The sequence below is a fragment of the Rattus norvegicus genome, chromosome 16, assembly GCF_036323735.1.
Source record: "Rattus norvegicus strain BN/NHsdMcwi chromosome 16, GRCr8, whole genome shotgun sequence".
NCBI classification, from domain to species: domain Eukaryota; kingdom Metazoa; phylum Chordata; class Mammalia; order Rodentia; family Muridae; genus Rattus; species Rattus norvegicus.
The window spans coordinates 73,924,496-73,948,787 of NC_086034.1; the positions used below are offsets into that span (position 1 = coordinate 73,924,496).

The 24,292-nt window shown below is 42.8% G+C and overlaps 1 protein-coding gene across 4 annotated transcripts in view; it reads left to right on the forward strand.

The window, feature by feature from the left end:
• The first annotated feature begins 849 nt into the window (after nt 1-849).
• The window catches only part of Adam5 (ADAM metallopeptidase domain 5), a 76,010-nt gene continuing 52,567 nt past the window's right edge, over nt 850-24,292 (forward strand). For 2 of the 4 annotated variants that reach the window (XM_006253321.5, XM_006253322.5), the window contains exons 1-14: nt 1,219-1,376; nt 2,295-2,374; nt 2,990-3,045; nt 5,282-5,360; nt 5,631-5,707; nt 7,192-7,369; nt 8,331-8,396; nt 9,536-9,607; nt 9,784-9,941; nt 10,778-10,859; nt 15,079-15,215; nt 17,169-17,358; nt 21,669-21,764; nt 22,931-23,126. In XM_006253321.5, the coding sequence (XP_006253383.1) occupies nt 1,322-1,376; nt 2,295-2,374; nt 2,990-3,045; nt 5,282-5,360; nt 5,631-5,707; nt 7,192-7,369; nt 8,331-8,396; nt 9,536-9,607; nt 9,784-9,941; nt 10,778-10,859; nt 15,079-15,215; nt 17,169-17,358; nt 21,669-21,764; nt 22,931-23,126 (1,522 nt within the window). In that variant the 5' untranslated portion in view covers nt 1,219-1,321. Of the gene's footprint in view, nt 1,033-1,218; nt 1,377-2,294; nt 2,375-2,989; nt 3,046-5,256; nt 5,361-5,630; nt 5,708-7,191; nt 7,370-8,330; nt 8,397-9,535; nt 9,608-9,783; nt 9,942-10,777; nt 10,860-15,078; nt 15,216-17,168; nt 17,359-21,668; nt 21,765-22,930; nt 23,127-24,292 lie in introns of those variants that run through there. The other 2 variants (XM_063275648.1, NM_020303.1) reach the window with 2 other exon arrangements.

Consider the following 24,292-nt stretch of genomic DNA (forward strand, 5'->3'; position numbering starts at 1 on the left):
TAGATGCACTTAGAAATTATATTGGTTTAGGAAGATTACAGTACAGTTTCTTCTACTCTAAGAGTCTATGGTCTCTTCAGCCATGGGCACTTGGCTAGGTTTATACCAAATTTATAGAACTTGAATTCCTTCCTATTGAATGGGCCTTAAGTCTTATTAGACAGCTGTCAATTATCCTGAGATAAAAGTGCCACACTCTCGCTTGGGGGTGTCTTGCCATGTGGTTGCTCTTCTCTTTGGGGAGTTTGCAGAGCACCATCAGATTCTGTGAGAGAGCCCAGCCTCAGTGAGGAGGCTTCCAGGGCAGATCTACTTTTATCCAACAAAGCCTTGTGTTCAAAGTGTGGTGTTTTCAGCAATATGATCCTGCTTTCAAGTCCTGTGGGGCAACCAAGAGCTCACACCCACTTGACAAAAAACTGCAAAGGAAGGTCTCCATTGCCTGCTACTGGGATTTTTGGTAGATTTTCTGTATCTCTTGGGGGGAAAGAACATTATCACTCAGTGTGGTATGACTCCATTAAAGAAAGAAAAAAATGTAAATATGCTTATATGTTATATGTTTTTAAGTTAGCTTATAAAATGTTTCCTGTACCTTTAAAAGATATTATTAGTGTTATTTATCTTTCCTTTCGTCTTCCTTTCTCAGTTAAATTTCTTGCTTCCACCTCTCATAGCAGCTATGCCCCCCTTCCCATGGCCCTCTCTGTGGTTCCTCCCTTTCTCTCTCCATAATTGCTTTCTGTTTTCTTGTCTTTTGTAATTACTTCAGAATATATGCCTACGCCTTTAAAAGACCAATACAGGGTTGCAGAGTTAGAGGGTGACAATATGATCCTGCAGAGAATGCTTTGAAGGTCTGTGTTTGACCAATGAGTATTTAGGGGATGTCCCGCATGCAGCTGTGAAAACAACAAACCAGGTTAGCAACATTGTTGTTGTTGTTGTTGTTGTTGTTCTCCGTTGTTGGGACAGTTTGCCCAAGTATCCTGGAAGACGTGTGGCTGCCATCAGTAACCTGAACATTTTCATGTATCTTTTCCTCGGCGATGTGGAAATTATTTTTAAAAGACATGATAAATGATACAAGGAAAATCCTTACCTGCTCTCCCTAACCTGAAGAGTAAACCTGTAGGCAGCCGCCTTCCTCTTTACAGTTAGCGGAACCTATGCATCTCTTTCTCCAGCCCTTTCTGTGCTGGTTTCCTTAGCGACAACCCTGCAGGTTCAGCTGCGGGAGCTTCCGTTACTGGCCACAACGCCCTCCCCACCTGCCTGGCCAGATGCTCCTCAGCTAAGCTCCAGGACCACCAAGGGAGCCATGTTCCTCCTTCTTTTGCTGGTTGTGCATCTTAATGGGCTGCAGGCAGGCCAACGTGAGTACAGAGATCGGAGCTGCTCCGGCTTCCGGCTTCCGGCTTCTGGCTTCTGAGGGACAGAAGCGAAGTCTGCAACCCCAGGCTCACTGCACTAGTTTTGCTTTCTTTTTGCTCCTCTTTGGCTGCAAAACATTCGCTGGAAAGGGACGGGTTTCTTAACTATAACATAGATAACAATGAATCGTATCCCGGCTACCAATTCTGTTACTATGTAAATGGTAGTCTTGACTCAATTCATCACCACAAAGAAACTGGCTTTTTTGGTTTGTTTGTTTTGTTTAAATTCCTGGTTTGGCAAGTGCTGCCCTCTACAGGCTTTCTTGACTAACTTCTTCTAAGAATTTTTAATTAATTTTTTTCATATTCTTCCCCCTCCCTCAGATCCTCAATACCTCCCTAGCCATTCACCTTCATATTCTTTCTCTTGTCTCAAAATCAAAACAAAACAAAAAACCCTAATAAGATAAAAAGTACCAAAGTAAAACAAGTAAAACAAACAAAGCACACAAAAAACATGGCAGTTCTTTACTGGACAACTTCTCCTGGACATGGGGACTTCCCAGAGTGTCCCAGAGTGATATACCTAGTGTTGGTCCATTGGAGAAAACTGACTTCGCTTGTCTTAGTAGCCACCATTCTTTCAGCATGCCACTCTCTTAATGAGTCTATGTTTCTAAGCTTTTAAAAACGCTTAAGCTTGGTATTTGAGTAGTTTAGCTGTGTAGCTGAGAGGGAGGAGAGGAGAGAGGAGAGGGAGGGAGAGGAGGATGAATTAGGAACAATTTAATAGACAGTGGAAAGGGTAAAGTAAAAAAATTATAAACCACCCAAGACAACTACTAATATAGAGAAAAAGATGCACAATTAGACAAAAAAAAAAGATATCAAAATAGTATCTCTTACTTTTACTTTTAGATCCTCAGAAAACCATCCTGCAAACAACTGTTCCTGAAAAGATCTCATCACCAGATGTGGAAACAGATCCAGAAAACCATGTAATGACACCATCATCTTTATATGCTAACTCCTGTGAGGTTGTGTACATCACGACCCAAGCTGCTTAGATAGAGGCAGTGGGTAGAACCCAGAAAAGCGCCGCTGCAGCAGAGCATTGTGGGATAGAAACTTCAGGGATGGGCACCTCACAGGTGCCAAAAAGGCAGCAAGAAACAGGTGTGCCCTCCCCAGGCTACCAATGGGATGAGTCTGGAATAATGGAACTGGTTCTGAGGATGAGGTGAAGCTCACTGTCTGTTACAGGAATGGTGACTGGGAGTATCTGGCTAAGCCAGAAGATACCAGTTTATTAATACCAGGCAAGCTCCTGCCTGCCAGAGGTACTAAGCCTAGCTCTAAGTTTAGAGTCTTGAAGACTAAGAAATCCACATGGATCAGGAAGCCAAAAGACCCATAGACATATACATACACATACATACACACACATATATGTGTATATATTATATACCATATCTGATATACTATATTGCATATTGCACATTACATATATATTATATGTTACATATATATGTATTACTTTTGTCATTCCTTTATGAGTGGAGCAAACACATGAACTAGCATGTGACTGACATTTAAAAATATTCTTGTTACAGATGGCTTATCTTATTACAATAAATGAAAACCCCCATTTCATCCATCTTAAAAAGCAGTAAGTAATTATTTTATCATTCCAAATGTCAAGGTTTTGACTCTTGCCAGAGTTATGGTTATAATCAATTCAGTTCAAATGTATTAATGACTACTGAATGTTGGCCACTAGACAAGGTCCTAGACATAAAAAGAGAATAAAGTAAGGTATGAAAAGCATTTTTCGAACAGGAAGACATATTCCAATGTACCAGTTCTAAGAAGCAGAGTTTTACTAAGATTTGGTGAGCCATGCCTAAGTCGTGTTCATTGTAAGTCAGGAAGTCTTGTTTGGAATAGGGATAGGTCACAGCTCGATAAAGCACAGAGATCAAAGATTTTGGAAAAGAAAATAGAAGATAAATCCCAGAAGATGTGTAAGGGCAATGGAAAAGGACGTGGTGCACACATGATGCTCCCATGGGTTAGGTGGTCAGTGTGGGGGTGGTGAGGCTGGACCATAACTTCTAGCACAAGGGAGACAGACTCCACAGGCCTCCAGACAGAATCAGTAGTAGAACAGGTGGGAAGCAGTGAGGGGTCTCAGATCCTTTAGTGTTGCTCAAGAAAATGGAGAGGATATTGTGTATCTAAGTGGTGGTTAGGAACCAAGAAGCTATTTAAAGGAGGATTGAATACTTATGTCCAAGTGGCTATTTTCCACTGGAGAGGTATATACAAGAATTTGAATCTCTGAGGATGTTCAACAGGTCCATAGACTTAATAGTAAATAATAGCCAAGCTATTGACTGGAGACATAGACAGAAAGTGTTTATGAACCTTGGAAAAGGTCAATACTTTGTTTGGTGTTTGGTGGGGAAGTGTGTAGCTAACGTAGAAGATGAAGCTGGAGGAACAGGGAGGCAGGACAAGAGGCAGAAGAGAAAGTGTAATAAATCAGAGATGGGGATGATCGGCCATTGTTTCAGGTAGGGTGTGGATAATCGCTACAGTTCTGATCAGCAATGTGCCCTCTGGGTTTGAAAAGCTGATGCTCTTAGACGCTTCTCACAGAACCTTAAGGGTGGTTAAGAACCAAGAAAGTGGAAGGTATATGTGTGTACAGATGACACTTCTGATAAACAAATAATCTGTGGGCAATTAAGATTGGACAGAGTGGTGTTGGGAGTACAACATCAAACAAGAACGCCTTCAGTCCACAGTCGCTTAAACACAGCAATTCTAATAGCACGGGGTAGTCATGGTACAGAAGTCGCAGGAGAGAAATCATAGGAGAGAAACGGTTCAGAGCTCAGTCATGCACAGGATGGAATGCAGGGGCACAGGCATAAGGGCTTTATCTGACATAATAAAAAAAATAACACACATCAAGGAGAGAAGTAAAGCAGATTCAGAGAATGTGAGAGTGACTGATAGGGAAGCCGTGTGCCAGGACTGGTAGGCAGAGTGGTGAGCTTTGAAATATTTACTGGGCTGGGGGATCACAAAAGAAATTTCTGACCATTGCTATTAAGAACTTGGAGAATGTCTGGATGGCACTGCCTGTAGACCTGGCATTCAGTTGTGTCGACATAGTTGTGTCAAGAAGGGAGAGGTGGAGGGGGGAAGGGGGAAGAGGAGGAGGATGATGAAGAAAAGAAGGGGGAACTGGAGAAGGAGGAGGAGAAGGAGAGAGAGGAGGAAGAGGGAGAACTACTGGAGGAGGAAGAGGAGGAGGAGAAGGAGGTGGAGGAGGGCAAAGTAGAGGAGGAAGAGGAGGGGAATTTGAGAAGAAGAGAGAGAAGGAGGAGGAGAAGGAGAGAGGAGGAGGAGTGAGAACTGGAAGAGGAAGAGAAGGAGGGAGAGGAAGGAAGAGTGGGAACGGAGGAGGAGGGGGAGGGGATAGAAGTAGGGAGGAAAGGAAGAGGAGCAACAATGACCGGGATTTACCGACTGAACCTAGATCTGTAGTGAGACCAAGAGAATTGTTTGAAATCGGTGTTAATCCCCCATTCTAATTCAGAGACTCAGACACAGCATCCAAGTTTAACGAATGGCAAAGACAAAGATTTGAAAGTCCCTGGGCACAGGAGCCTGTATTAGTTTTCAGATGAGTTAGCTGCCATCTTGAGTGGCCCACTAATGTCCCTTGTACTCTTCAGTCTATTCAAAGGCTAATATCAGTGACGGGGAAGATACTTAGACAATAGACTAGCAAGCTGAGAGCTATGTTCGGTTTGCGTATGTTGACTTGTATACGAATGATTGTCTTTTACATTTACTCCATTGGAAGATGGTTTGGGGATCTTTTTGTATAGATCGTTTATAACTTCAACTGCAGTGAGTTATACATATGACAGACAAGATGTTCGGCATTCTCAGTCTTTGTCATCTCTGGTAAGCCATAAGGTTTTCTCCCATACAGATTTGTTATTTGGGCTTTCTTTAAAAAAAAAAAAAAAGAACAATCTCTGATTACTTTAGTATTGTTTGATACGTTGAAATTGACACTGATACAATTTGGAATCTGCTTAATACAAAATTATTGGGTAATTGTCTATCATACAAAGGTACGGAGGCAGGGAAATAATAAATATGCATGACATGTTGTAGGTATGTGTGACTTAACCGTCAGCTTCCATTTGTACTTTTATTTTTTTTTTCCAGAAAAATTGCAATTACAACGGATACGTTGCAGGTTTTCCAAATTCTATCGTGTCGCTCACCGTTTGCTCAGGACTCAGGTTGTACATTATGCAAAGATTCTACCCCAGATAGGTCTCTATTGCTCTGAGATAGATCGTGACAAAAAGCAACTTGGGAGGGAAGGGTATGTTTCATGTCGTACTTCTCGGTTAATAGTCACTGAGAGACGTCAGGACAGGTGGTCAGAAGCCGGCACCGAATGTTGCTTACTCATTTCCCATGACTTGACTGGTTTGCTCTCTTACGCCACTCTGGGTCACCTGTCCAGGGGTGGCACCACTCACGGTGGCCTGGGCCCTTCGCATCAATCATTCATTAATCAAGCAAATTCAAGCTTGCCTCTAGGCAATCTGATGGAAACACTTTCTCAGTTGAAGTTTCTCTTCCCCAAAGACTCTAGCCTGGGTTGAACTGACAATAAAACGACTGGGGCCTATGAGTTATCCTATGAGCTGCTGTCTTATAAGTTAGTCCTCTGCGTGCCCTTTCTCATTCTGTATTCACCTTTATGCTTTAACCCTGTGAGAAATGAACCCAAATTGCACATTGAGTCTGTTCCTGGGGAGGGACCATGCAAGGGACCTAGTGGTTGAGTGTGGGGAGTGGTAATCATCAATGCTCCCAAACTTCCCTAGTTCCCACCCAATGATGTTTCTGACTCCCTAGAATAAACAGGAATGCTTGAGGCTAATGGAGACGTCTGCTTATTGGCCACTTTTAGGCATGCGTTCATCCACGCTAATAATCTATGACCAAAGTAATTGAAAAAAGTCAGGTGTAGCGTACATAAGCCTTAGCCAGGGTCTCTCTTGCTGTGATGTAACACCACGACTAAAACAACCTGGGGAGGAGAGGGCTTATTCCATCTGCTGGTTTATAAGCCTGTCATCACACAGGGAAGTCAGGTCAAGAACTCAGAGGCAGAAAGCAGGTGAGAGGATTGCTCCTCACGGGATGCTCAGTTCAGTCTATGATCCAGGACCATGGACAGGGATGGCACTTCTCCCAGTGATCCTCAATCAAAAAACAAACAAATAAACAAACAAACAAAAAACAAAACACCTCGCAGGCTTGCCTACAAGTCAGTCTGATGGAACGATTCTCCCTGTTAAGATTCCCCCATTTTAAAAGCTATGTCTAAGTCTGTGTCAAGTTAACAGAGACCAGCCAACACAGGGCTGAAGACTAAGGAAAAGAGAACCTACAGATTCCACACACTGGTACAGAAAGACAATACTACTAATGCAGCAGAGAATTGTAATTGTTTAGGGGCATGTATGTCTCCACATGACCTCTTTAATGTCTATAATAGACAGGCATGTGCATCCCATAGCATAGTCATCTAGTTCTGGGATAACCTTGACAAAAAAACAAAACAAAACAAAACAAAACAACAACAACAACAACAACAAAAAAAGCCAACAAAGATGGTTTCAGACTGAAGAAAACCCTGGCCAAATTTTGCCATTAGAATATTCTAGATTTGGCTGAATCATCTTCCTTTACTTGTTCTAACACCCAGGGGAATGATACAATTTGAAAATGTCTCCTATGGAATCGAACCTGTGGAAACCCTGTCAGGATTTATACACGTGATCTATGAGAACACAAATCAGCAAGCTAAGATTCCTGACTTAGGAGAGAATCAGACGTACAGTTGGTCTGATGAATTAGATTATCAATTCCGAAGCAACATGAAGGTCAGTGTTCGCTCTTTCTACTCATTTAGTGTAATTTTGTGAAATGAAAAAATGCTTTTTGAAATCCACCCTACCATGGTTTTACTTTTTAAGCCCCCTTTTCCCCCTCCTCTGTGTAGCCTTGGCTGTCCCAGAACTCACTTTGCAGACCAGGCTGGCCTTGAACTCATAGATACCTTGCCTGCCTCTGCCTCCTGAGTGCTGGGATTAAAGGAGTGTGCTGCCAGGTCTGGCCCAGCATGGTTTTTCTTGGTAAAGGAAGGTCCTGTATCTTTTAGCAGCTTGTGGATTTACAGTTGAAATGAGACACAAATTCAGTAAATGCTTAAATAATGAATCCCAGAGGCAAGAAGATTTAGACCCAGAATGAAAAGGAAGGAGGGATATCTTTAGATAATTAACAGAGGATAGTCCTCCAGACATCCAGGTCATTTTGATGGAAGAGTTAACATTTTTCTGCCCATTCAATAACAGATAACTTCAATGGCTTACATAAGGTCAACTAGAGTAATGAAACTTTCCCTTAGCAAAGACCCTCACACTGGCAAGGTAGCACATCTGGCTCTGGTGAATACCATCAACCACAAACTCCAGGATTCCTCTCAAATGCGTGGTTCACTAAACGCAACTTCCTCACGCCTGTTAGCAAAACTTTCCTCCTAGGTGGAGACTTTGAGATTATCAGAAGAAAAACAAGGCTTTTGTTATAAACCTAGGATTTCATTTCAAGAGTTATAAAGATTCCTGACTTATCATCCAGCTTGAGACATCTGACTGAAAGTTGTTGCTACCTACAGTACTTCTGTGCTGGGAAATCTCTGAATGCTCCCTAAATTTTGTACCTGGAAATAAGCTTCCTACAACCAATAGCATGTACCTTCCACCTTATTTATAAATACAATTTTAATAGAAGGAAACATTTAGAAACGTTTCTCAGGACTCCACGTCATGTGTTTTTCAGAAATCCGGATTTGCCGTGTTACGGCCACGGTACATTAAGACGGATATCGTCGTGGATAAAAAGCTGGTATGTCCTGTTCTTCTTATGCTCTGTTCATTTCCTAGATGGGTACAGTGTGTTGTGACTTTTGTCACCCTGTGTCATCCTCTCTCCACTTCCGTTGACTCCCTTCTACTTCTTGTACCCGTGGCCGGGCCTTACCTGACAGGTCAGTAATGAAGCCTTCAGAATCCACAGCTGGGCAAGGACACTGAAGACCTTTCTCTCATAGTTCCTTCTGACACCATGGAGACAAGCTAGCGGACCATGAGCTTCCGGTTCCGTTCCAGCTTGACCCCTCTTGTGTCTTGTATTCAGAGTATGTGTTCTTGAGCTCAGCAGTAGAGTTTTAGTTCCCTTTTCTTACGGGCAGTCATGGAAAATGGCAACCATCGGTATTGTTTTGGGAACCTCTGGCATCAGAAGTATCCAACACATAGCACTGGCATTTTCCTTTAAAACCACATTGCTACCGGGAGCAGCGTTATCCATACCAGCAGGTTACTTCTGTTCGCTCCCTTCTAACATGGGGAGGTTCAGTTAGTTTATAAAACAGCATGCTCTTAGTTGGGTGGCCTCTCTCCTCGCCTATCAATCCTCTATCCATTTAAATCATTCTGTTCCTAGTATTTCTCCCTTCTGTTGTCAATACCATATGTGTCTGGCTCTCACCCCCCCCCCCTCGATACACCCCTACCCCACCCCCCAGGGCTTCTTTTGTTGATTCCCGCCCCACCCCCTCCACAGCTCCTCTCTCGTTTCCTGTCTTCTATCAACACGAATCCTAGCAACCGTTGAGTATTGGTGACACTTATTTCCTACAGCTTTACTGCTACTAGCCCTGGTGGTGTTTTGCCCGGCTTCTTCAGCTACCATGAATGTGGGCTGTTGTGCCCAGCCATTGACACCGGTCGCTCTGTGGAGACAGTCATGGCTGGAGCCACCATGGCACCGTCATGCTCCTGGTCTACAACATATTGAATGATGATAAAACTCACATCACTTGACATTTTAAACTAATCGTTTACTTATCGTTATTGGTCTTTCTGGATTTAAGTCAGAATGTGGCCTTCTTGCTTCCTCAGAGTTCAGTACATTTGTATGTTTAAAGACACGTGCTTATCTAGCTAGAGACATTCATACTTCTAAAACATTTTTTTTTTCAGTTTGATTACATGGGCTCCGACACTAGGGTCGTGCTACAGAAAGTCATTCAGATCATCGGTTTCATTAACACTGTGAGTTTTTCAAAAGCAAGTTTTTTTAGATTTGTGAATATATGTACATTAATGTGTGTCATGCTTTGCTAAGTTCTTGAAGCCTCTATGTAACACAAAATAACCACGCTAAATATGCTTTTAGGTGTTTTAAGCGATACTCAACATTATATACAAGCTCTCCTTTATCTTTTTAGATGTTCTCCAAGTTGAAACTGACGGTTTTAATAAATTCCGTTGAAATCTGGTCGAAGGAAAACAGAATTGATTTCCCAGAGGCACCTGAAAACTTACTGGTCCAGTTTTTACATTGGAAACATAAGTATAGACCGCAGCACATTTCATACTTACTGGCGTAAGCACCATAATTCTGTACCTATAGCATGGATAGGTCAAATGACACACTATATTAATATCGGAAGGTACGCGTTTGCTTTTGCACGTATTGTTTTCGAATCTCTCAGATATCGTGGATAAGAAACATAGAAGCTAAGACGTCTCCCTCCCTTAGACATGATGCAGGGTAAAATGCGTACACTTTTATTAGAGAACAGGAAGCGCCAAGGGCGTGCTATGCAGTCAAGCACCGGAGCTGTTGCGGCTTCATCCTGGACACGGCACCTCCATTTCCCCATCATAACCAGATAGAATCCAAGGGTTTCTGTCGTAAGACACCAGAAGCTAGAAATCTATGAAAACGAACCAAACCGCCTTGGCTTATGAGTGTCTGTTACCTGTCATCAAATCTCTACAGTCCGTTTCCTATCTAATTAATCGCCTGGTTAATATTTCACTTTCTAATACAGATGTCCTTACTCCCAGTGATAAACGGACAGCAGAGCCTAAAAATCAAAGTTGTAGAGATTCCTACCTAGACACTCAAAATTTTACACACCCATACCCACACACCAGAACCCGTGGAACCAGGCTGACCAGTCACCGTTGCTCGGGCAATGGCACTTTCGGTAGATGATTCGGTCTTACCCTCATGTATTCCTAGGTAGTTATCAGCCTCACGCTAGAGGCAATAAAATACTCGTCATAGCAAAGCCTCAGGAAGCACATTTAAGTAGGGCGACCCTGCAGCGGCACAGAGCTTAGGCTACAGTAAGTGTTTGGTGATATTTGATCCCATGAAAAATGCTGACACTACTAACACTGCTTTTCAATCTACTCGTGATCATTCTGTAGATTTGTGGAGCATCCTGCTTCCACGGGAGCCCTCTATCCGGGGAATCTGTGCAAACCGATCTATGGTGCTGCCATTGCCCTGGTAAGCTATTGCTATCCCGTTCCCCCCACCCCCCCCCACCTCCCTTTCTTCATGTTTTGAAAAATTCCTAAATATTTTAAAGGAGGAGAAAATCTTTTATTTATCTGCTCGTTTAAGTATCAGCTTACTCACTTATTTATTTGTACTTGTGTGTTTGTTCTTCTCTCATATAATACAACCTGACCACAGTTTTCCCCCTCCGCTACCCCCAGATCCACTCCCCAGCCTCCTACCTCTCCGAGCCCACAACTCCCATCCCTTCTCCCTACCTGAGAAAAAAGCAGGTGCCCCAGGGACATCAAGTGAATGTAGCGTAACAAGTTACAGTAAGACTAGGCGGAGACCTTCATATAAAGGTCTGGGTGAGGGAACCCAATATGAAGAAAGGGGGTTCCCAAGAGCAGGGTTCCCCACCAAAACACCAAGCCAACAGCCTCAGCATGTATACAGAGGACCTAGCACAGACGCAGGCAGGCTCCATGATTGCTGCTTGTGAACCCTCAAGTTGGTTTTGTGGGCCTTGTTCTCCTGGTGTCTTCCAATCCTCTGACTCCTACAGTTCCTCCTCCCTCTCTTCTGCAGAGTTCCCCAAGCTCTGAGGGGAGGATTCAGAGGAGAACTTCAACCGGGGCTCTCTCTAGGATGGGAGAGATCTTTTGCTGAATTCGCTTACCTTTTTATAACCTTTATGATTCAGTTCATTACACCACTGCTTTAAAAACTCTTTGCCTTGGCTCATTTGACTTTTTTGTTTGTTTGTTTGTTGGCTTTGAATTTTGTTTTTTGAGACAGGGTTTCTCTGTACAGTCTGGTTGCTTTGGAAATCGATCTGTACACCAGGCTAGCCTTGAAGTCAGAGATCTGTCTGCCTCGGCACCTCCAGAGTGCCGGCCTAAAGGCCAGCGCCACTGCCTCCTGGCTCTTGACTTGCACAATTTTTAAATGCTTATTGGTTATATTTGTTTGTATTCAACTTCTAGATCCATTCTAGAAATATGAATTATGGCAGCTCCTCCTTTATTTTTGAAATAGTTGTTATTTTTCATGAGTGTTCTCTTGAAAAAGAAAAAAAAATCAGTGAAGCTGTTTAAAGAAATTTCTCTTGTTGGGAAGTTTTAAAGAAATCAATTCATTTTTCTGTTATCAATGATTTGATTCACTGTGTTGTGTGGGCGATGGCACATTCTTCTTTAAAGGAGTTGTCAATTTCATATGTACTCATAATATTCTTTTCCCCAGTGTGGGGAGCTCTCCAGATGCCTTCCTCCACCTTGGCCTTACCTTTGGGTTTTGTTTTCTCTAGTTCTTTTCCTTTTTAAAATGACTAAAATACAACTGACTTGTTCTACTAATATCTGACTTTTTTATGACTTTGATCTACTTTCATATTTTAAACCCCTAGTTTCTAAAGCAGAAACCTTGATGGTGAATTTGTCTAAAAGCATTTAAAGCTATGAACATCTTATGTCGACTTAGGTATATATATGTATATATATGTTCTGATGCTGCATAATTTAAGTCCACCATATTTTTTAAATTCCCCAAACACAGCTTCCATTTGAACAACCCTTGACTGTCTGAACATGCCTTCACTCTGCTTCTTGATTGGAGGCCCATTTTCTGGAACATTCTGTATTGTAAGCACCAGGGCTTGTTCGCTAGAGTTTATCTAGCGATCCTAAATTCCTGGCAGTGACTTTTTAAAATAAAATAAAAAAAATTCTTACTTCTCATGAGGTTTCCTGTGTATCTTCCTTGGGTAAAATTTTGGGGGGAGAATAATTTCTTAGCAGAAGGATGGGATCTGCTTTCCTTCTTTGTCTCTGAGCATCTCCATGAGGGAGTCTAGTCTCTCTTCCTCAGGCGTAGAAGAACGTGGCACCCACCTTTTGCTTTTCTCTCTTATCTGTCTTTTTTCCCCTAACACCTACCACAGACTGGGCTCCATGCCTTTCCTTTCTGTGGTTTGACATAATGTCTTCGTTTTGATTGGCAGATGTCTTCTGATGTTGATGGGGCGACTGCAGGATTTTTGAGAGCTTTGGAATGTCCACTCTTTTGGACCCATGTTTTTGTTTTTTTTATTTTTCAATATTTTTGTCTGTCAGTACTTTTGGCCACTGTACTAGGTATGACCTGACATTTGGCTTTATTTCCCTAGTGAATGGTTGTGCCAAGGGCTTCACACAATTGGTTATTCATGTGCTGTGAAAGTGTCAGTTTGGCTCTCAGCACATGTCTGCATTTTTGTCCTGTGTTAATCAATTTTCCCATTGAGTTATGAGAGCTCCTAATACACTAGACATCAACAGTTCAGCAGATAGATACTTTTCAAACATCTTTCCAATCGTCTGCCTTTTGACTAGTTGATTGATTCATTTGCTGGAGAGAGAGAGAGAGAGAGAGAGAGAGAGAGAGAATATCTTTTGCTTAGTTTCCTGAGCTTCAAAGGCCAAAGTCAAAAACCTTCACACTGGTGAGTCCAAGGTGTTATCTGTTAGGTCTGTGATCCATTTATTTCACATTAGCTTTTGTGAATGATGAACAGCCCCAGGATTGACAACACCCTTCATTGAAGACTCTTCCCTTTTCTCACTGGGATATCTTGCCATTCTTAAAAAAAAAAATAGGGTTGGGGATTTAGCTCAGTGGTAGAGTGCTTGCCTAGGAAGCGCAAGGCCCTGGGTTCAGACCCCAACTCCGGAAAAAAAAAATCAGCAACTTATGCTTGCGCGCACATAGTTTCACGTGGGGGCCTTTTACTAAGTTCTGTTGGTCTCTATGTTTTGTTTTCAATAAATACTGCACAGCCTTGAATTATAGTTTGGATTAAATAAAGAAGTGATGACGGTAGCCACCTTACTCTCCCAGAAGCTGTGGCTGGTGGGTTGGATGGGGGCGGATAGTGTACAGAGTTTAGAATTCTTCTTACTTATACGTAGACTGTAACTGGGAGTTAAAAACTGTATGACTTCAGATAAAGTAGATATTTTAACCATCTGTGGTCTTCTAAGAGCTGACACCATAGTGATTATTCGTGTCGTCTTTAGCTCTTTCTATCTGTGTTTTGGGGAGCACGGAGCCTCTGTCTGCGAGGTTTGCCCTGGTTCTGTATCATGAGCAATGTCATGAGTAGCGTTCTTGTTTTCCCTGCTGTGTCCTTATTGCAAATACTACCAAATCATACGTGTTAGTTTTGGTTGCTTCAAGATTACTGCATTTGTGTACCCTTTAGCAAAAGGTGTAGGTCCTCTGAGTGTGTGATGGTACCTTTTGCAGATGACAGACAGTGACTTTCTTTTCCTGTCCCCTTGCATGGCTGCTCTGTTTCCGTTTTGACTGACTGCTCTTGCTTGACTCGCAGTGCTGTGCACCGAAGGGGGGCAGCAAGAGCGGGAATCCCTTCCTTGTATCCAATCCCGAAGAGCAAGCTCTGTTTATGATATTGACGATATGGATATTTTGTTGATTATATTTAACTCTATAACTCTTTGTTCTATCCTCGCTGATACAAGCTAGACACCACAGCTAGCACACAGGATACATAAGAACTCAGGATTAAGTCTAAAACACTTAAAGACAGTACTTTAAACAAAGTCGCAATGCTCACTTGAAAAATGTTTGATAGCAGTCAAATTAGCAAAGAACACCCTTTGAAGCTGTTGTTGCTTTCGAAATCCAAGTTCAGGGTTCTGTTATGCTGCAGAAGACACGTTTCCAACTTCATACACAGAGGCCACTCCAAATGTCTCCCTTCCTCTGGAGCTCCATGGCTGCTGCCATTTCCTTCGAACAATTTGATCCTATCTCCTGGATTGGATGGATCTGAGGAGGCCGAGGCTAGCCTCCTCTCAACAGAGTGGCACCATGGGGGGCATCATAGGAAATCTGGGTTATTGGGACCCATTGAGGAGTATAGATCTGATTATTAAATACAAGATTAAAGGCCTTGGCTTAAAGTCAAACAAAGAAGTCTCAGAAATGAGGTGCTCTTCATGGGTTAGCTTTGCCAAGGCGGCCTGGCTGTCACTTAATTCATCATATTCCGAAGTGAAACTATACTGAGTCACCTATGTTTAAAAAAAAAACACCCATCATCGAAACATATAACTATTACGGTTATATCCCATGTGAGCATCCATCCATCTTGAACGATAAATTATTTTTTCACGGCAGCAAATGCTTTTGCTAACTCTATCCCTCCTTTGCTCATGTTTAGTACCCTAAAGGTTTGTCACTAGAGTCCTACAGCGTCATCGTCCTACAACTACTGAGCATCGGTATAGGCTTAACCTATGACAACGCTGACAGCTGCCACTGTACAGGAGACGTCTGCCTGATGACGCCCAAGGCAATGTAAGACGACGGCCTCCTTTACTAAACACGCACATCCCCCCCTTTGCTTTTGGACAGCTGTTTCTGTTAGCTGAACTCAAGTAACTGACGGTGATACTCTTCTAAAGTTCCACACCCTTCTGCCTTTCCCCCTCAGCATTTATTTTACCAGTCCTGGTATGTAACGTCAGCACACCGTTATGATGCGCATTATGAAATCTCAATCCACGACTGTATTATACACTTCGATCAGCTCTGAATAACGGGCAAACCTATCTGTAGCTTTTACATTTTATTTCTTTAGTGCGTTGACATTCAAAGCTGCCCTAATTGCTGTTGTGATAAACGATCTATTAATGTTAACTATAATCACCCCACTGTCCATGAAAAGAAGCCTACTTCCACCCTTGTGAATCTGTGACCGGTAACTCTCTCTTCCTTCTCCTAGTCTGACCTCTCCCTCTTCTCTTCTCCTTGCTTTCCCTGGTGTCTGGCAACTGCCATTCCACTATCTTCATTCAGGGGCCCAGTATTTTAAATCCTACTTTTGAGTAAAGTGATAAGCTGTTTTTAATTCCTGGACCTGAATCCTAACTTAACATAGCGTCTTCTGAGTCTGCCCATGTCATTGTCACTCTTTATGGCTGAGTAGTTGCAAGCACACACATTTTAGCCACTCATTTTGTGATGAACATTTGGGTTGGTCCCACATCATGGTATTTGTGAGGACTGGCACAGGAACCATTTGAGCCTGGGTGTCCCTTAGACATCTGATCCATCTCCCTTGTTGACATACACAGCAGGTTTTCTGGATCTCTCTGTAGTCCCCCTGCCCCCACGTCCTCCCACCTTTGAGACAGTACCACACACCGCATGCACAATAGCTATGTGAGTGTGTATTTCTGTCATGGTAGGCAGGCAGAGCTATAACTGCTTTCTCTCACCACATTCCTGCTTTCCATTTGGTTCTGGGGAGGAGGGAGCCTACCCCAGCCATCTTTTTCTGTAGTTCTAAAGTCATAAATCCCAAGCCACTGTCTTTGGAGGGCAGTTGGATAGAAAATGCCCGGGTTCTTTTGGTCCTGGTCCTGGAAGTTGGTTTCTGGTAACTCAGATCTTGGCTTTGCAGACAAGCAAACATATATATATATATATATATATATATATATATATATATATATATATACACATATATATGTATATGTATATATATTTGTGTGTGTTATATACATACATACACACACACACACACACACACACACTCTTAGTGAGGAAGAAACAAGAATGAGAAATACCATCACCTTGAGAATGTTCAATGGTTTAACTTAATGTTCAAGTTAGTACATTTATTCTAGTATGCATAACAAAGGTATAAGATAGAATTAAATGGCTTTAAAAATATATGGAAAATTAAGGCTGAAAACTTGAAGATCAATGATTTGGCCTTAGGAAGAAAACCATAAATAACAGTTCCAGTGCTTACAGATTCCAAACTTAAAGGAGAACACATGTGCAAATGAACATACTCTACACATACTCAGTCTAACACATACACACACACACACACACACACACACACACACATCCACAGAGAGAGAGAGAGAGAGAGAGAGAGAGAGAGAGAGAGAGAGAGAGAGACCTTAGCATCTCCAATGTGTCTATCTAGGTAGTGGAAGTTGGGAACCCTGGATCAGCCCATTTTGTGTACTGAGGGATTAACTCTACTAAGTTCTGTGCAAGCACATCATCTGACAAATTTTCTTTGAATTGTATCATTGGTTCTCATTTTTTTCGCATTAGAATTATAAAAGCATGAGAAATCACCATAGTAATCTCATCACTGTGTTTCAAAGTGTGCTTAATGTTTCCCGGAAGGGATGGTGCCCTCAAAGTCTGTCCCCAAACCACTCTGTTAAGGGAGCCAGCACACAAAGCAGCCCCAGCTTTGATCGTGTGCGCATTGTTGCATTCTAGATATTCTGGGGGTGTGAAGGACTTCAGTACTTGTAGCTTGGATGACTTCAAATACCTGTCAACACAAGACCTTGAATGTCTCCAGGACTTGCCTATGGAAAGACAAAAGAAGAAGCCTTCCAGGCCAAGGAGAATCTGTGGCAACGGGATATTGGAAATGAACGAGCAGTGTGACTGTGGCACTTTGAAGGTGGGTGGTCCTTTCTCCCCCAACCCCTCTTCAGTTTTTATGTGCAATGTTAAGAAAAACAGAGAGAACATTTATCTTTTAGTAAAGTAGATCTGAAGTAGACTCCCCACCCCCTTTCCTTTCCTACATGAGCTCCGTGAAGCGCTGAACTCTTCACTTCCTAATATTCCATTTGGGAATGCACACGCTGGTTCTTTGGATGAGAGCTGCCTGTAAGCCCTGCCCTTTTGACTTTGTTTCTTGCCCATGTCTGCTGAGAAAGGACTACAAGTTAAAATTCTGTTAACTATCAATACGCTCTGCCCTTCACAACAAACACGACAAGGAGAGGGGTGGTGGGAAACGGCTTTTGATGGTCATTAGGATGCGTTCCTGTTTAATCCATAAGAAAATCATTCTGTGAACAAGCATTCTTAATTAAAACATTCGAAAAACCTGGAGAAGACATAAAATATGGAAACAAGATCAAAGTAAGCAACAGATGACCAAAAAATGATAGAGAGACCCGAGCAGGCTTGTCACCTGTTAGCGGAAGGGTTAAATAGCAAAGACTTCATGGGACAGTTCCTTTGTCAGGCCCAGAAGATGCCAGCAGATATCCCAGTCTTCCTGTTCTCACAAATTTCTGCCATCTCTTTTTCGATGTTTCCTGAGCCTTGGGTGTAGGAGAAAGTCTGCGAACACACCAGCCAGGGCTGGGTCCCCATGTTCACTCCTCTGTGTGTTAACCAGTTGTTTTTAATAGCCCCCACCTACTTCCTCAGAAGTTAGCCTAGTGGCCAACCCTAAACACATTACACATGAGCAACACAACAGACTCTCAATGTGTTGTAGATATATAGACTTGTGATAATAGTAACCGGAGAAGAGATCATGAGATTGAGAGCCAGTTAGAGAGAGCACAGAAGGAGCTAGAAGGGGAAAGAGAAAGAGACATGATATAAATACAGAACCCACATAGGAAATCGCCTCCCCACAATCACACACACACACACACACACACACACACACACACACACACACAACCATACAAACAACCTTCCAACCAAGACAACCAGATATGACAGAGTAGTACCAGAAGCTCTTTGGAGGCCAGAGGCTCAGTATGATTGCAGCGCTACCCTAAGAAATTGCATGTCTATGATGTGACCTAGAAGGTGAGTGGCGGGGGGTGGGGTTTTGTTTCAAATAATCCTGTACCCTACTGTCCACAGATCCAAATGGTTTACTACTATCCTAGCTCTTAATGTTCTGTGCTATCCTCCAAACAGCTTTGTCTCTGAGACCCTACCATCACTGAGCTACACTCATGGGTGTTTGACATTTACCCACATTTGCCTGCTAAGGTGCCCTGCCTCACAGGCTTCCTAGAAACTGCTCTGCCTGGCCTCTCCACATGCTACTTTGCCTTGTGACCAGTTCCCCAGAATCTAGCCATGTTCTCTGGTACCTGAACTGATATGGGGTCCTTTCCATGAGGATAGCAAGATGATGATGATGATGATATGATGATGATGATGATGATGATGATGATGGTGATGGTGGTGGTGGTGGTGGTGATGATGACGACGACGATGATTTGAGTAGTTGTCTTGTCCAGTGGGGCAGGTAGCTGCTGTGCCCAGCCTCCCTGTGTGTGAACTAGTCTTCTAAAACCTGAGACACTTCACCTTCCTGGAAAGCAGAGTCACTAACCCTCCCACAGTCTATAGTTACATTTTGTCATCTCTGAGTATTTCAGCAACACCCAGTTCTGCAGAACCCGACCTCCTATGGTTTGCCACCATATGAAGGCCTCGTCATCACAACATGCTCCTGCTGCTTTGTGGTCTGCGTTACATTATTCCCACGTTCTTTCTCCTGGTGCCATGTGTCTGAAATGTCCCTTCTTTTCCAAGAGGATCAGAATCACCAGACTGTCCTTGCACTTGGGGGCTAGCTAAGTGGAGTTTTGGAGTTTTGTTATGGTTTTAGGAAAGGTGGGAGAGCCATATCACCCATGCTAACCACGAGCTTCAGTCACAGATCGGGTCAAACAGAAGAAAGAACCTTTGAACTGGAGGATAGGTCTTCTGAAATAATCCAGTCAGAGGGTATGGAAAGGAAAAGAAAATAAAAAAAGGGACAAGGAAAGACTGTAGAGCTCACATGACACCATTAAGTGCAGAAATTCTCATGATGGAACTTCCCAAGAGAGAAAACATACAACAGTTATAAAAAGCATATTAAAAAAAAACCCAATAACTTAAAACTTCCCAATTTGTGGGAAGATTCATAAGCCCTAACACTCTCTCAAATATTCTAGCCCAGTGGTCCTCACCCTTCCTAGGGCAGAGACCTAAACATAAAATTATCTCATTGGCACTTCATAATTATAACTTTGCTACTGCTATGAATCATAATGTAAATGTCTGCTATGTGATCTCCGTGGGGGGTCACCATCCTCTGGTTGAGAACCAATGGTTTAGATCGTCGGATGGTTTTAACCTAATGGGGTCTCCACCCAAACTCTTGAAAGTGGAATTTTTAAGCAAGTTGACATGCCAAGGAATCACTGTGGGGCTCTGAGTGGTTTTTGTTTGTTTGTTTGTTTGTTTGTTTGTTTTTGTTGTTTTCTTTTTCCTTTTTCTTTTTTGTATTTTGGAGTAACCTTTCAGGACAAGAGAAACTGGGGTTATATGTACAGAATGCTGAGAGAAATCAGGAAAAAAAAAGAAGCCCGATTTTAAAGAAGCTTGTGTTTAGGCAGGCTACATATTGGAAACAAAGAACTATGTTCCGAGACAAGTAGAAAATGAGGAGTTCATCCCTACATGCTTCTAATAAAATCTTAGCAGAAATTTTCAGCCATAAATAATAACCAGCCACATTGCACCTATGGGATATTCATTTCATACTTAAGAACACATATGTCCTGTGAGTGAAGAAACAAAAAGACACTCTATACCAACAAGCAAGAAAGAGGAGAGAGAACAATGCATATCTCTCAAAGGAGACCAAGTCCAGAGTTTTGTCACAAGAAACTCACAGTCAAATCGTGGAGAGCATTCAAGAGTTGTAAGCATGCGTTTATCTAACATTAGAGCAACTGCACGCACAGACACATTTAAGTAGAAATGCCCAGCAATGCAGTGGCAGGCCTTAGCACTCGGCTTTCAGAGGTGAGAAAATCCTTAAGGAAGTAAGCAATGAAGTTCACTCAAGTTTCAGTTTAGGCCAATGTACAGCACTCACACAGACATCACACACATACCTTCCTACCTAGTAGCAGTAGGGTATGTATTCCTGTGGCCGTGGACCAACTACAATGTTAAACCACGACAGCAGTTTCCCAATACAAATCTTGGAAAATTAACAAATAAAAAGTAAGCAGATGCCCTCGGAACAGCTAATGGGTCAATGAAGAAATAAATAAGAAAATATCTTGAGGGTGGATGAGAGAGTAGAGACTGAAAACCCACCAAGACCCCTCAGGTGCAGCAAGAGGGATGGCTATTAATATTTAATAATCGATCTTACCACAGTAGAAGAGATAATATATTGTACAACCCAACACATAAAATGCTAGGCAGGATAAAACCTCCATTTATGGGTCCTCCAGGGCAGCACTGCAAATTAAATGTAGCTGTGGGGTTGGGGATTTAGCTCAGTGGTAGAGCGCTTGCCTAGCAAGCGCAAGGCCCTGGGTTCGGTCCCCAGCTCCGGAGAAAAAAAGAAAAAAAAAAAAAAAAGAAAATAATGTAGCTGTGATGGTGCCAACCCACGGCCCGAGTTACTAGCCATATAGGGATGCAATACTGGACAACAATATTATTAACTCCACGTTCCTCTGGTAAATTTGAATCATTGTAAGTGGCCAGGGATTTCTCCCCTGACAGGGCCGCTCTCGATTTTTCAGTCTGCAGCCTTCCTGAGCAACCAAAACAGAGGGACTAAGCAAATGTCCACACGCAGCAGGCTCCTGGCCTGGGCAGAGCCGAGCCTGCTAGGTGTTGGGATTTACACGTAAGTAGCAGCAACAGGTGGCTACCAGAATATAGAAATGTTTAAGGAGGGTGGCTGTTCCTAAGAGATCAAGGAACGGTTTCCCTGGGTAGCTTCCTGGCAGTCCATGTTCAGCTGCACCGAATAGAGAGAAATACGCTCTCGCAGACAGTTGAATGAGACTCTTCCCATGTCCTCCCTGGAAAATGGGCTATTGAAACCTGTAATGTAAGAACAAAGATGGCGCGGTCTGCAAGGTCCTGAGCTATAGCTTCGAATGTGGCTCAGCCACACCCAGCTAAGTAAGACGTTGCCTTTCTTTGTAGAATTGTACACACAAAAAATGCTGTGACCCCATGTCGTGCCGACTGAAGTCCAAAGCCGTGTGTGGCTCCGGGGAGTGCTGTGGTCAGGACTGCAAGGTGAGAGGGAATCTGCCTCTACTCCTCTGCTCTCCGTCTCATGTTTCTGCTCTCCTCGCTTGGCTTCCTTAAGTTTCCTCTATGACCTCAAGAATTTCTGTCTGATCGATCTATGTCTCTTCCAGCTTTTCTCACTTTTTTCTGTGCGTAGCTGTATGAGGGCCAACGGTTGGACAAGTTCTTTGTACGGGTTAAACTCAGTTTACTGTCTTCTGGGAACGTCCTTTGCTCTGCTGCACACCCCACACTCCAATTAATGCTGCCCTTGTCTACGTCCTCATTGTTCAGACTCTTTAGAGAGAGCTCTGTGAATGTTTACATCTTAAAAAAAAAAACAAAACAAACAGTGAGTGTGAGGTTGTATTAGTTATGGTTATTTAGAGAAATAACACCTGAATACACACACACACACACACACACACACACACACCCCACTAGCTTGGGCTTGGTCACCACTAGATACAAGGTAGAGTTATCTAAAAGGAAGGAAGCTCAACTGAGAAAAATGCCTCCATAAAATCAGCTGTAGGACATTTTCTTGTTAGCGATTGGATGGGTCAAGACCCCATTTCACCCAGGTTCCAGACTACAGTGGTATCTACTTTAAGTAAAACAAACATATAACCTCCCCCCCCAAAAAAAACCCTAAAACTTTCATAAAAGGCAAGAAGGTAGTTAGTTATACAACACTGAAGGAGATGATTATAGGATATAAAAGGAGAAGGATATAAAATTGTGGGTGCACAGGCATCCAACAGCAGAGCAACCAGACACGAGAGTAAAGGCGCTAGAGAGAGACAGGCCCATTGAAAAGCAGGAAGGACTCAAAATTCCACACTTAGCCATGGTCAACTCACATTGCTGCGATGCTGCATAAGACGAAAGGGACCTTTTTGATTAAACAGGGCGTGTCCACAAATGAACAGACGTGTGCAAACAAGTGTTCTTGAGCCTGGGAGAGTGGGCACGATTCACGACCTTCCCTGCATCCTGCTGCGGAAACATTTTTTTTAAATAGACATATTAATGTCGCACAGTGTCCTCTGCTATGTCATCCTATGGGAGGCCATAGGCAATGGGACCTCATGAGTTTCACTCAAAACCACCCAGAGCCTTTACCAAAAAAAACCGCATCCTTGGAAGGAATCATTTATGTTTTCTTCTAGGTAAAACCGGTTAATGTACTCTGTAGAAAGTCGAAGAATGAATGTGACTTTGAGGAGTACTGTAACGGAAATGACGCTTACTGTGTCCCTGACACGTTCGCACGCAACGGGCAGTACTGCGACTCAGGGCAAGCCTTCTGCTACAGTGGTCTTTGTATGACGAGTAATAATCAATGCATGAACTTGCTCGGGAAATGTAAGTGTCATAATATTCTTCCAAAGCCTCACCATCCCAATGCCCGCTATTCAATTCTGCAGGATGAAAAAAATATGTCACCTAGTAATGGCTAAAGTCCGACTTGGTAATCATTAATTTTGAAGGTAACCCGTTTTTGTTTTGTTTTGTTTTTTGTTTTGTTTTGTTTTGTTTTGTTTTGTTTTTGGTTTGTTTGTTTTTGTTGTTTCCAAGAGACAACGCAAAGGAGCCCCTGAACTGACACTGAATTTCCATTTGTTAAAAGAAGAACTTGCAAGTGGAAATGCGGCTTTCCCCACAGTGTTACATCTGATTTCGTGGTGATGGGGTTTAGTTTAAATGGAAAGGATCTGGGTTTCTAGTAGAGCAAAATGGGCCTTCAAGAGCTGACGATGAATAAGGGATCCTCTGATATTTGACAGCACAGTTACTTGCTTGAGAGTTGACTTGTCTTTTCCTGCATGGATGGACTTCACCTTAGCTGAGAACAAGACATTTCATTTTAGAAACAACATCATGCTTCACCATAGGATTTATCTCTGGCCAAAATGTGTGATACCACTGTAACACACTTATATTCAAAGAGTGGCCTGGAACTTAGTCTCAGAAGCCAGGCTGGTTGGATAGGGAGCTCCAGGGTTATGGATACCTGTCTCTCCCTTTTGTCTTGCCGCCCCTGGAATTACATGCCCAGGTTTTTATGTGGATCCAGAGATCCAAATGCTACTTCTTTCCCGTGTAAGGAAAGCCTTTGACCAATTGAATCATCTCCCTGCCTTAAAGAAACCTTAGAAGGATGTCTTGTGCAGGCTTTTGGGAGCTCAGGGTAAAGTTTGTGGCTGCAGTCACCACAGTGTCATGGAGTGCTCCTCTGGTTCCCCCCCCCCCCTTTGAAGTTGATCGAAGCAGTACTTTATGACCCCTATCTTACCACCTGAGACTCAAACATTTTAATGATTTCTTCGTTTTTACTGTATATGTCTCTGTGAGTTCCTGCAGGTACACATGCATACCCTATGTTTGACTGTAAAGACCAGAAGAGGGTGTAGGCTCCCTGGAACTGGAGTTATGTGCAGTTGTAAGCCTCCATACAGGTGCCAAGAACTGAATCTGGGGCCCTCTGCAAGGGCAGATAGTACTTTCAGCCACTGAACCATCCTACCAGC